The sequence below is a fragment of the Ostrea edulis genome, chromosome 6 (genome assembly GCF_947568905.1).
Source record: "Ostrea edulis chromosome 6, xbOstEdul1.1, whole genome shotgun sequence".
Classification (NCBI taxonomy): Eukaryota; Metazoa; Mollusca; class Bivalvia; order Ostreida; family Ostreidae; genus Ostrea; species Ostrea edulis.
The window spans coordinates 2,764,757-2,779,165 of record NC_079169.1 but is presented as its reverse complement, the minus strand read 5'-3'; the positions used below and the strand labels follow the sequence as shown (position 1 = coordinate 2,779,165).

Genomic DNA, 14,409 nt, shown 5'->3' with positions numbered 1-14,409 from the left:
ATTTGGAAGACAACTGAATTATTAGTACATATTATTCTGGTAAACACAAGAAATTTACCAATTTGTTACCAACTTGTTTATGAAGTTCAGTGTTCGAAATTAACCATAGACCGAGTCTCTGTCAAATGACACTGGTCTATGCCAATTGTAATTCAGATAGACCAAATTGTCTATACCAATTTTCTAGGTTTAAAGCAATAAAGTTATCCCAAAGGACCCTTCATGGTCAGTTGACTTCTGATAAACGTTGTGAGGAAAGGGGGATATTGTTATGGAAATGGAAAGAAATTATGCTTTCTAAGTACATTAGAAGTGAATGAAAATGTTTTAAATTTGTGCTATTTTTTTCAATGTTGCAGTCTATGCCAATTCAATGAGGTCTATGTCCTTTTGTTTTGGCATAGACCCGTGACCTAGACCAAGATTTAAACCAATTTCGAACACTGGAAGTTTCCATCCAATTTTCAAGTAAATGATTAAAAGTAGTTCATTATCATTGCTAGTTCTGTTCCTGGATCAATAATTTGATATCAAATTAACAACACCAATGTTCAATATAAAACTAAAACCTCCTCTGATATGTGTGTCAGAGTTTACTGTTTTTAGTGATAAAGACTTAGTTTAACATTCAACTAACTTATTTGAAGCAAACAGCAGTGTCACCTAAGTGCATATCAATTTCTAGAACCAGCCGAAGCTGAAAGTAAATTTCAAGACATGAATTATGCTCAGAGATTCGGTGAAAATCAAAATATTCAGCCGAGTCAAATTTACACCCGAGATTATTTCTCCAGGAGAACTTGTATGCAGATTTTAGCAGGTTGTGAACACTTCCCCTATAGCAAGATACTCTCGCTAAAAATGTGATTATCCCTCTTTAGTGAGAGAGTAAACATTACCATAAACAGGTGTTTTGGTGTCTTTATTGAAAATAATGGCAAATCCCGTGCAACGCTGAATAAGTGCAACACACACTCAACATGATGTGAATTGTTTCTATGAAATTGACAACATAGTCAAGAAATTGCATATCAAAGTTGCTGCGTAAGAGATGGAAGCAGTCTGAAATCCAATACACATCGTGAGTGTTTTTGTTTTGATTAAGGTAATTCCCCATACCACATTTTAGTATTGAAAAATCTACAGATTTCTATCAAAATTTGCATGTATTTTGTCGAGGATGTATATTGACCAAATTCCCGAAGAAAAATATGTTTAGCGGCCTTTCCCCGAGTACAGCCACTTCTAAAAGTAGAACATATCACTTTAAAACAAGCAGTGTTATTATACATACATTTTAAGGCACTGTCTTTATATACACGATAGAAATATGTTTCTTTCATATGAATTGAAGAAAATGTATTGCATTTGACTGTTTTCAATAATTTTTTATCTACTGAACCATGTTCTTGGTTTCAAAGTGATGAAAATGCACGTATAGAAGTCAAATTTTGACTAATCATAGCCTACCATATCCGGAAAATTGTGTTTTCAAAAACCTTCAGATTTTTTAAACATTTCAATATGTTTTACCTTTGCACTCCAGCTATCACTTGACATCAGAAGTAGATAGGGTATCGGATAATTTGAGAGCCCAATGACCCCCTCTAGGTTAAAAACCTTGAAAAAACGCATATTGGATAATGGTGTCTAAAATTCCTATATCTGCAAATATGTTTCATTCATCATTTACATTACTAAATAACCATTTCAAGAAATATTACAGGGTGGTTTTTGAAAAACTGTTTCAAACATTAAAGCTTCAAATAGCTAAAAACCACTTTCATTGATTGACGTAAGCTTTAGGAATCGGGTTTGAGGTTAAAAAAAATCCTATTAGGCCAAAATAAAAATATTGTTTGTTTCCCCTCGCCCGACCGAGTCTGAAAATTCACACCGACCCATAAGTTTTTATTACGCCATTCTGGTGAAGTTTTTTTTTTTAATTTTAAGAAAATTTCAAGGTCGTTTCTGGTGCAGATCAGTATTTTATAATGACAAAAATTTTCTATATCTTCTTTGGTTTCGATCCAAAATTAAAAAATAATAATACGAATACAGGAGGTGTTCTGGTCCGAAATCTAGAAATTTCGCCGCCTCCAGCTGGAGGCGGCATTCTCTGGCTGATTTCAAATACTTACAAGCCGAATTCAATTTTAAGCTCATAACTAATCAATAAAACGATTCTTCTTGTACTTACTAATATCGATTTTATGGGTTCTTTCATCACATAAACAGTCTCTTGAAAACATTTTATCAAACTGTCGAGCTTTGTTTTGAGTCACGAGACTCGTTTGCTCAAATGGCAGTGAAAATTCGGTTGACTACAACTGTTGGTTTCTGTTTAATATCGAATTTTGGATTGATATTTTCTTTTAATCGATATTAATAAGTACAAGAATCATGATTGTTTTATTGATTAGTTACAAGTGAGTTTAACATTGAATTCGACTCGCAATTCGGACTAGTGATCTGCAAGATCGAGATGGAGAAATGTTGTCTATACAAGGAGCGAGGAAACAAGAGAATTCGGGGCATCCAGTGTGCAAGTTGTGTTCTTCAGTAGGGGAAAGTGTTGATATTTCGGACGGATGCGATATTTTTGACAGTCAATCAGAAGCATTCTTAATTTAACTTATTTCTGAACTAATGCTATATTTACAAACTGGAAAACACCTAATTATATGCACATGTGTAACTCAGCTCTGATTGGTTGATGTCAGCATCCATTTTGTTTGATCGGCAAAATCAAGTCCCGTTGAAACGTTTTCTGGTAAACTAGATCTACCGATATCATTTAAAAATATAATCAAAATCACTATCATATACAAATTAAGATAATGTGCAAAAAACAAAAGCATAAAATGTCAGTGAACCATAAATAAAAGACAGCAACCGAGTTTACCAATTTTATAACACCATGTGTCCAAAACTAACACCATTGTCCATAGTTGCAACATTCTCCCTAACTTTATTTAAGTGTTAGTATGTGGCATAAATAGCAGAGAAAATTCTGATGAAACCCAATGTTCGTCGAATCAACCAATATGTATACATGTAGTCCAATGCCTAAGTTTAGTGGTTAGATAATGAGCATTTCCAAAATACATGAAGTACTGTCCGAAATATCGACACCTTCCCTAATTGCAAAACGTGGCAATCAAAGCAGAATTTACGCGAGAACTGACTATACGAGTTTGATGAGGAAACATGGATGATGTGCTTCACGACGTTTGGTATCGGGCATTGTTAATGGTTATGGGAATTTCATAATAAATAAAATTCTGCTAGCTAAAAAAAAAAAACTTTTTACCTACCTACCGACCTTCCTCTGAAATTTAGGGTCGGGATTGGGGAAACAAACATATTTTTAAATGTGGCCTTAGGAGATTCGATATTTCTACCCATCATTAATGATTAGAAATCACACAAAAGAAATGGCCTACAGTAGATACATTGAAAGTTGGCAACACGATTTACCATCATAATCACAGGTAGCAATAGCTACAGGTAATCGGAGGCGTGGACATGTTACATTCTTGACCTATCAGCTGCATCCAACGGATCAATTTAACTTTGACTGAATGTAACCACTGTAGATTCTACCCATTGTACCCTAGGTTATGTAGAGCCACCTCATGTAATTCTTACTTTCAATTTCCATACGATTGTGCTGTACCCTTTCTGTAACTTTTGTATAAAGGAATATAGAGCATGTAACCTAGGGTACAAAAGAATCACTTAAAAACAGAGTCCTTATTCCTTGCCATATATGTTAAAATTCACAAAGTTTTTCTCCAGAGCTCGTACCCAGAATTATATGTGGTAAAATGACGAAGCTCTTATCCATGAGAACTTATACTCAGATATTGATAGGTACGACTTCTCCAGTAGAAATCGTACCCAAAATTCTGCGTACGAATTCTTCAAAGTTCTCTTGACTGGGTGCGATTTCTCCACTCCAGAAGTCGTTGACAGTAACATATTTACCTTAATATAAACGATTCATATGATGCATCTATAACTTCTGTACGCGGGGTGTAAAGACTTTTGTCCCTACCAAAGCGAAGAAAACGCCAAAGACGTAAAGTATCTTCCCCAACATTTGTCATGTTAATGTTCTTTCAACACCGGAATCTGCAGAAACGAAAGTAGAACATTTCTGCATATTGAGCCCGATAAAAATATGGATATTTTATGTGATATATGCGGTACATAAAATTAAATGATAATCGTTTATGTTTAGGAATTATCAAAATAAGTTGTGCTATCGTTAGCCCTAAATTTTAATTTTATTAACACAGAAATTAGTCTTGTCTGGATAATTTTATTTTTAACGTAAATTTGAATGATATCTCTGCTATCAATACAGTAAGCGGCCTTTTTATGTTTCAACATGGCCCCGGAAAAGTAATATCACATAGGACTCATAAAATCCATCAACATCTTGCGCATTTAAAGCATTTTGTCAAAAATAATTTAACTACAGTATTGTAATATGATCATATTTTTTGTCTATGGATGTATATTGTTCTGAATTTGCGTAATCATGAGAAAAAATAGTATTTTATTTTTGATAACATGAGATTTGTTTAAAGTAATGAATTGACTGAAGTTGACTTTGTTGGCCCGGTAGCAGTTAATGCTAAATGAATTAAGTATTTATAGTTGTCACTTCATACTTCCATAAGTTTTAAGAACGATATTTTCAATTGAATTAATCTTGGTGAAATCTGACTTGTTTACCACGTTCAATTTATCTCTGAATTAAACGGTAGACTATTATATCTTTAGTAAGAAGCTTCCGCGTGTGCCCGAAACCCTGTTGAAGAAGAGGAAAAGAAATGAAGAATTAAGAGCAAAATTCACCAAGGCCAAGCTTGAAAATAAGCTAGTAAGTCTTCACGTTTTGTATATAGTTGGTCCAGCTCCAATTTTTCAAAAACACAAAGTTTGTGGGGCTGGTTTTTGTTTGATACTGATATTCTTAATGTAATTCTTGGTACAAGTTTTGAAGAAAGTTTGTAACATAGATCCTCTTGACATCAATTTTAACAAATATCCTATGTGTTGCACTTGGGAAATAAGGTGGTATCACCCTGAGTTATGATCACATTTGAATGCCATGGTAAAAGTTGCTAGTATAATGATGAAAATACATGGGAAAAGTGATGGATCATTAACTTATATATATGTAAAAAAAAATTCACTCCCAAAAATGTCCAAATGCTAAAGTGCCTTAACAACTAAAAATGTGTCCATGTCCTTTTAACAACTGGGTATCTGAGGGTTTGCACTGTTGATGTGTGTACCATGGCTTGTGCAATATACGTTCATAGTGACTAGAATTTTAAAGTTGGGACCAGAATTCTTATGCCCCCACCACAAAGTGGTTGAGGCATATATAGGTTTACCCTTGTTGTGATTGCTATGAATTTAGTAACCTTTTAGTAAGATTGACTTAATTGAGCACTGAAATCAACTGGAAGTTAACTGTAATAAACATAGGATATCTTATTCTAGAGAAACTTGTCGGATTTTCTAAAAAATAAAATTTAAAAATACTGAAGTAAAGAGGTTTGGAAGATCCATTGGTGCACTGATGCATCATGATACTCATCTTCGCGATATGTGGAGCGATACACATGTCTATTAAATGACGATACCCATCATAGCATTTTCCAAAAATATCCGAAAGTGACAAGTCGGTTATTGTTAGTCCGCCTTTCAGAAAATGAAAGTAGTACCAAAACAACCTGATGGACTACAAAACATTAACAAAACCAACTTGGAGCAAGTCAGGGGTATGAGAGAGGTTTGGCTTGCCAGTTTACGAAAGAGAAAATGGTGTAAGAAACATTGAATCGTGGAGTTTTTGGAACATTGTGATGTTTGTTTAATATTGGCTAAGTAACTAGCTGAACTCGGTATCAATACTTTTTTCTTTTTTTTTCAACTGATTAAATTTGAAATCCTTTTATCTATTTTTTGTTGATATGCAAAGTATCGAGATACGTATCGGATCAGCTAGAAAGGGTATCCAGGGATTTTCCACACCATTTTGGGAATGGGGCCTGGGCCTTTAGAATTGGGAATTTTAGAAATTCACAGTTTTACAACATATTTCTTAAAATACGCTTTTTTTTTCAATAAAAAGATGAACATTTTCTCTTCATTCATAGAAGTTTTTCTTATCATAACATTCTGTTTTTCATTGCAATCAGGATTAAATGACACTTAAACCTATTTTTCAATGATGCATGGACTGACGGAACACCAGCTTTCAAATTTCCAAGTGACCCTAGCTTTTAGTTCTCAGATGGTTCTTCAAAATTGTCAGGAAGAGAAAATAGACAGCATTTTCCCCATTTTACTTGCAATTCATGGCTATTAATATTGTGTACATTTATACTTTTGAATACTGGATGGATTTTTTTTCAATTACAGTTGAATTAAATTTAGATTTAATCATGGAGTTTCAATTACATATTGTATTGCTTTGAAATTTGACAAACAGCCTAACCATATATAAATTATTTTTCAAATCATGATCTAGTTCATCATGAAACTCTCTGTGATACTATCTATGCCAATATACTTGTTCAATCAGTAGGAAAAGCACCAGGCTTGGGAAGTTATATTTTCATATATCCAATAAAATCATTTTGTAAAGTAAATATATCTCTAAATGTACATATGTTAATAATATTAATGATAAAAGTAAGCTAAATTTGAACTAATGCTGCTTTATACAATGCAGCATACAATATCACAATTTCTGGTGATTAGACTCTCCAAACGAAGTGTGCTGCTTCAAAGATTAAAACAATTATTTTCACACAAAGTACACTGAAAATACATTCTAAATATATATGATATTTACCTAATAACTCTCAGATAGGTTAAGGAAGTGGGTACAATAAGTGAAGCAACAATATAGCACGTATTAATCAAAGAAAAAAATGGAGGAAATTCGGATTTATCGAACAGTTGCCGATATTTCTGGAGTGTTTTATAAAATGAACTATGATGGTAGTGCTGCTGAATTATATTGAATCATTCCACTTTCCCTATGACAATATTGCAAAACAAGACAATTTTTTATTTGACATGAATTGAGAAATTTTGTGGACAAATTGGGAAAAAATACTACTATTTTGCATTGGGAATGGGGCCGAATTTCTGGTATCGTCCCACCCCACATGTACTTCCTTTGTAGAAGAAAAATCTTGTATTTTGCAGAAACTAAAACAGAAGAAGAAAGTCATTTTCCAACGCGCTGAAAAATACATCAAAGAGTATCGTGCCAAGGAGAGAGATGACATTCGAATGTCCCGACAAGCAAGGAAGACTGGCAACTTCTTTGTTCCTGATGAACCTAAGCTTGCATTTGTGATGAGGATCAGAGGGTAAAACATTTTGAGTACATTATAACAACCCTGCAACAGATAGTGTTAAATGATAGCACCACTAGCATTGTATGGAGGTTATCTGCTTTCAGAAGTCTAATCATGGTCCAGTGATTGGGAAGTCCAAAATGACTTATGGGAATATGGCCCCATGGTTAAAATTTTCAGTGGGTCATTTTCAGATTTAATGGGCCATTAACATATTTTGAAGGGCCATTTTCAATAGATAACAAATGTGCTCTGGAATATTACGTTTATTGGTGGGTTGTTTTTTTTTCTATGAAAATCTAACCATGATCTTTTCCTCTGCTCTTGAAAATGTCTCTCTCCGTAGTTTCATTTTCATCTTCTCAACATTATCATTGCTTTTATCGGCATTTTTGCAAGACGATGGTCTCTCAATGTTGTTATAAGACGAGTTGTTATCTTCATTGTTTGTTTTCTCACTTTCTGTCATTTTTTCATCTGTCCTTGTCCTTCCAAATCTTAAATCGTTTCCCCCGATACGCTAAAGTTAGATACATGTGCTACCTGACCCCTGAAGACGAGTGCATAGTTTAAGAGGAAACAGTTAAATCTATTTTGTTTTGTATTGCTTCAACCAATGAGGTTGGGAATTGAAAAAAGAAAGTACCGTATTTTTAAAAATATAAAAAAAGTAAGTCGTACTCCTTTCGAACCGTAAGTTACTATTGATGATGAATGCGCACTTCGGTGCATGGGTTAGATAATTTAATGTGCCAATTTTCATCTGAATGGGACTATGGCGCAGGGCCTTCCCAATGATGGTCATGTTGAATTCTAAGATTCAAGTGTGATTCTTTGGTGATGCAACATGTACACTCCCATCTTGTCAATGGATTCTTGACAATTTGTATTAAATGCATTTTTTGTTTCCCATCAATTTAAACTGCATTATGACATGAACAGTTTTCCTACTGAACCTAGTTTTGGAATTAAATATATGTAGGAGTTTGGGCTGGGACGATTCAGGGTTAGCTCGGTTCGGTTTCGATTCGGAACAGCACGGTTCGGTTATTTTCGATTCGGTTCATGTTAGGTCCAATTTATCTAATGACACCACAAAAATTAACAATTTTAATGAGTAGCATATTTGATTTGATTTAATTCAAGTTATGTAACTATATGTTGTCATTTGTAAACATCATATCTATTCATACTAGCATTTTATAACTTTGATAGAAAAAAGAAAACACTGACAGTCTATCAAAATTTGTTATATTAATGTGCTGCATACGTTTTGGATTATTAAACAAATCTATAGTGAATCTAAAATGTATATGATATTGTTTTCATCGATATGCAAAAATTCAACAATTCTATCAATTGAGTCTTTGAAAATCTCTCCTTTATTGATTTACTTCTCTCATGTTAACTGTCAAATCTGTGTCATTACCTACGATGTTGATTTCACTCCACCACTGACAGAAATGCTATATGTCATGTAAAGATAAACTGCAATGATCTTATGGACCATATTCTGTTGGTATCTGAGTGGTGAAAATGCTAACTCTTAACACAGTAGTGATTTAAATCTCCGTTGCATAAAAACCCGCATGTTTTCAACATCACTCGGATGCCATATTTGTTGTTTTGGTGTAAGTAAAATCTAAACCGAACCGGAATTTGTAATCTGTGCATCGAATCGAATGGTATGAATCGCGGTGCACCGAAATTTTCGGTGCACCGCACAGCCCTAGTAGGAGTGTTATTATCCAAAGTTATAAATTTTAGAATAACAGGATTCAAATTACCTCATGTCCATAAGTCCAAGACTAGTAAAAATCATGTTGGATTTGTAAACTCTCTATGGCATGGATATCAATCTTGAATTGGTTAAGATTTTACCAAATTTGTCTGAGTCTCTTAGATGTTTGAACTTTGGTTGACTATCTGCATGGTTAAGTGTTTGCGTGACAGTGACATGCTGACCTTCAATCACAGACGTTTATGAAAGGGGTTTTTACATAAGTAACTCAGTTACTGTATATACTTATGAAGATCGTAAAAACAAAAAAAAAATGGTAGTTTTATTTTTCTATTGTAGGTGTCAAAAATTGAATTGTTTGCAACTGTGAAGTGTTTTAATACTTTTGAATAAAATGAATGTATGATCTGGACATACTACTGAAATGCTTTGCAGGCTAGTGAACATCAATAATCACTAGTTCTTGCGGACTAGTGCTTGAAAAAGTTGATTTCGAACCCTAGAACATTCAACAATGAGAATATATTTTTACCAGGACATTACCTTCATTCAGAAAGAAAAACTGGTTGCTTATACATTGGATGGGATCAGTTTTTCTTTTTGTGTCTTAAGTCCTGTAGAACTAATGAAATATCAATTCTATACTATTCATTTTACAGTATCAATGGTGTTCATCCAAAGCCCAGGAAAGTCATGCAACTTTTCCGCTTGAGGCAGATTAACAATGGTGTCTTTGTGAGGCTCAACAAAGCTACAATTCACATGCTGAGAATAGCTGAGCCTTTCATCACCTGGGGGTAAGTACAGGTCCAGAGACTGTGTAGTTTTGTTTACAGTGTATGCACTACTCCATGTGTTATGTTATTTGATTGTTTTATTAAACACCAAGTTTATGTCCCCTCCCTGCAAGGGGGGGGGGGGGGGGGGGGTTATAGGAATCGCTGTGTTTGTGCCTTTTTCTCATTTTGTCACAATGAAATGACGTAACACTGGAGTCAACATTGCAAAGTTGCCAGAGAAATCTAAGAAAATATCATTTAGAAATGCTTAAGATAAAAATTGATTTGTTTGATGTACTCCGACCGACCCGTGAAATTTGTCCTGGCCCAATCGTTTTTTCCACACTTCGAAATTTTAATTTTTAAAAAAAAAAATTTTGCTCCCTTGAAAGTAGACATTCTTCGAATTAGTTTTAAAGTTGATGCCCTCTGTTTTTTGGACTAGTTGTTTTACAGAATTTTTGTTGCACTGTATCAAAATGTTCTTTGGGCGTCTTTTGGTTCTACTTTCACTTTAATAATGACCATTTGTTAATCCGGGAACTTTTCAAACACTTTTCTATATGAATGATCAAATATACCGCATCCCTGCTCCAAATTACCACATTAAATACCAACAAGATAGAGCAAGAAGCTTCCAACCCCCACCGTCGAAGCCTGATCGTATTTGTGTACAAAAGTTTGAAAGCCATGTTCCTTTTAAAAAATCATGTGAGATAGCGCACCAAAATTATGGCGGACCATGAGTCTTCGTTCAAGTTGATGGTCTATATATATTTCTGAAAAAGCACACATAAAATTTTTATAAGGGATTATTTAAATGTTATGAAGATTTAATAGGTGAAAGGCACTTTTACTTTTGCTCTTAAACTGAGACACACGAATGGAACATGATTGTCACAACAAATTGAACGATGGGGGGAAGTCAGCATTAAAATTATATTGGGCAATATTAAAACTGATTGTAAATTGCCGTCATCATGTAATTCACTTGGATATTCATGGATCACATTAAAGTGTTTAGGTGATTACTATTATGAATGTCAAACCACAAATAGAAGAATCAATCGGTGGTAATAAAAACAGTAGAGGTCCTCATCCGTGACGAATACAAAACGTCCTGAGAAAATTTCAGAAGACAGTGGAAGATTTACATGTATTATATACAATGTGTACAAAATGAATGTTCTAAACTCTGTTCTGTCTAGCAGCGTTATGTGTTTAATGAAAACATCAGTAAATTTGTAAATCTGATTTTCATGACATAAAAAAAAAAAAAATACCGACCGACCTACCCGACTTGAAAAATGTTAGATAACAGGGAATGTTAATAAATCTTATGTTCTGTTTTGGAAAACCTTAACACTTTGATGCTTAAATTTATTATCGGCATGTCTTAAATGACCAGATTTCTCGCTGTTCTAATTCTCTCTTCTCTTTATATCTAGTGCAGGAAGCATTGAATAAACTTGACTATATCTGTCTTTGTCCGTAAACTTGTTTGTATTCTATATTAGTATGTAAAATATTTTTTAATCGTTTTTCTATCCCAATGCAATGCGTTGCAGAGGGTATAACATTTTTGACCCATTAGTTAGCCCTGTTCTTATCAGCACAACTTCGAAATGGGAATTTTGTAGTTAATAAGGAGAAGATGTGCATTCAGATTTGAATTTATTTTTTTTTCTGGGACTTTCGAAGTCTGGTTCCTGTATTAATCACTTGTATATTAAAGGGGGGGGGGTATAATATTAAGAGCAATTCCATATTCCCAACACACTGCCATTCAAATAAACTATTCCTTGGTTTCTTGGTCTTGACCCTTCATCAGTGTGCATCTATACCAGGTTAATGGGTATCAGAAGTTGGAATCACAATCTGGTCCAAGACTGTAATGCTGGGATTGTGTACAACCTTTGTATGATTGTGGCATTCAAATTTATGTATTTGTCATAGGTATCCCAACCTTAAGAGTGTGAGGGAGCTGGTGTACAAGAGAGGCTATGGTAAAGTTGGAAACCAACGCATCCCACTGACGGACAACTCCATCATTGAAAAACAATTAGGTAGGTTTTAACAGACATACAGGATATAAACTATGCTTCCATTGATATAAAGAGTTGGTACGTTCTAAATTGCATTCAATTCATTAACCATGAGAAAGAAAAACAATGTCTATTCCATTTACAGACATTGCTCTCATTGAATAACATTGGTTAGAGTTCGATGATATTCATTGAAACAATGTCTATTCCATTTACTTGATGACCTTCACCTCGGGTTCAGTGGATGGGAGACCACTTGGACTTCAGAGCTATGTATGATAAGGAACAATTTCTTCCCTAACAAAAAAGTCATCTTGAATAGGAGTGAAACAATACAGTACCTATTCGATTTTCGATTCTTTAGTCTCTATTTGATGATTTTGATTTGATACAATAGCATGTACCAAATTCTTTTATAATGCTAAGATTTTTTAATGTTTCATTGCATTTATTGCTCTCTGCAAATAAATTCTACATAATATAAAAGCGTTTAAGCATTTTTCAACTCAATTGTATCCATTTAGATACACCAAAGTTTACTCTTACGTTAGTTGGGCAATTTGCAATTCCAATTGCCAATCAGAAACCTTGTTATCAAAACAATGTGCTTTGATACTAGAACCGTATTGAATTGAGATCACGACTCGATCGCATCGCAATGCATCATTTCACCCCTACTCTTGAAGTATATATTTTACAAAGTTCTACTCATAACAGCACCATTATAATTGCAACTCGTTTCAGGCAATTGATTGTGCATTTGTTATATGGTGTCTGGAATCAAGTATTTTATTGTTATAAACATGTGCACAAAGGACTATATTGAGGCTTAAATGCAAATATGAGACTCCTTGTGTGGGATATGATACTTAAGTGACCGTTGAGGTTTGGGGGGGGGGGGGGGGGTAATATTAAATGTACATCAGAAATCTGCACACACCCTAAATCAAAAATTCCCAATCGAGACCAAATTAGACTCATACCATACATGCATATTGCTCTACATTGGATTCATAGTGTAGAGAAGGTGGGGTCATGTTTTATATTGAATTAGTGTAGTAGAGAAGGCTTACATACAATTTTTATACAGGTTGTAAAAATAAATTTAATTGAACTACATGTACATGTTCTTAACACAGATATAAATATTGGAAGAGTTATCTTACAAAAACTTGTGTAGAGAAAGGTTTTTGCATTGCTGTCAGAAATTAAATTAAATTTTCTGCTCCCATTTAAGGACGATATGGCATCATCTGTATGGAAGACTTGATCCACGAAATCTATACAGTGGGACCTAGCTTCAAATATGCAGCCAACTTCTTGTGGCAATTCAAACTGAACACACCTAATGGTGGCTGGAGGCGAAAGTACAACCACTTCAATGATGGAGGAGACTTCGGTTTGCGGGAAGACGGCATCAATGCACTCTTGCGCAGGATGGTGTAACGAGTATCTGACTTGTGATGTACAATAAAGACAAGAAAAAACTTCTAGTACATGTCTGTTCTCTTTTGAAGTGAAATACAGCCAAACCTTGTTTCCTTAAACTCAATTGGACCATGAAAATTTTTCAAAATGTCATGGGTAATTACTTAAAGAACAAGATATGATTATAATCTACCGATTATAAAATCTCCCAAATGAAGTATTGGCTTTTTCTGAGTACTACTATTTTCCTCCCATGACAAATTGCATTCCAATTTTTACTTCATTTTTAGATCAATTGAGCTTTTCTGATCGCCTGTTGTCCGTCTGTAAACTTTTTACTTCTTCTCCAGAACCACTGGGCCAATTTCAACCAAACTTGGCGAAAAACATTCTTGGGTGAAGGGCTTTCAAGTATGTTTAAATAAAGGGCCATGTCCCTTTCAAAGGGGAGATAATCACAAAAATAGGGTGGGGTCATTTAAAAATCTCAAAAACCACTGGGCCAGAAAAAGCTGGAGTTTTTATGAAAGCTTCCTGACATAGTGCAGATTCAGGTTTGTTCTAATCATGGCCCCCGGGGGTTGGATGGGGCCACATTAGGGGATCCAAGTTCTGCATACAAATATATAAGAAAAATCTTAAAGAGAACCACTATTAAAGCCAGAAAAGCAGAGATTTACATGAAAGCTTCCTGACAGTGCAGATTCAAGTTTGTTAAAATCATAAATCTTAGCTCTTGTTGGAGAAGATTTGTCAAGATTTTCCCTTTATATTTCTATGGACATGAATCAGAACTCGGTGATAATTGGAGAAGCGCTATATATTTCAAGGCTTGTATAGAAGATTTTTAAATGACCCAACTCAATTTATTACCCATAGAGAAGGTGCATATTACTTGGGTAACCATGAGCCTCTTCTGTGTTTCCACTAAGTCATCATTTTGATGGTTTCATGATTAACCAAAACTTAGACTTTAAGGACATAACATTAGCATGATAAGAAAATTTTTCAAATTAAGG

At 34.3% G+C, this 14,409-nt stretch overlaps 2 protein-coding genes across 2 annotated transcripts in view; one reads left to right on the top strand and one right to left on the bottom strand.

The window, feature by feature from the left end:
• The window catches only part of LOC125646223 (uncharacterized), a 40,413-nt gene that overhangs the window by 6,157 nt on the left and 19,847 nt on the right, over positions 1–14,409 (bottom strand). The window lies entirely within an intron of this gene.
• On the top strand, positions 4,331–13,455 carry LOC125646221 (60S ribosomal protein L7-like). Its single transcript, XM_048872419.2, has 6 exons — positions 4,331–4,410; positions 4,795–4,894; positions 7,243–7,409; positions 9,798–9,935; positions 11,874–11,983; positions 13,200–13,455. Exons 1-6 carry the CDS (start codon positions 4,397–4,399, stop codon positions 13,406–13,408), a joined length of 738 nt encoding a protein of 245 aa, XP_048728376.1. The 5' UTR covers positions 4,331–4,396; the 3' UTR covers positions 13,409–13,455.

Excerpts from the sequence above, each read along its gene's own strand:
- LOC125646221 (XM_048872419.2), top strand. Across the intron at positions 9,936-11,873 it reads GAGCCTTTCATCACCTGGGG|GTATCCCAACCTTAAGAGTG; the intron begins GTAAGTACAGGT and ends TATTTGTCATAG. Across the intron at positions 11,984-13,199 it reads CATCATTGAAAAACAATTAG|GACGATATGGCATCATCTGT; the intron begins GTAGGTTTTAAC and ends CTCCCATTTAAG.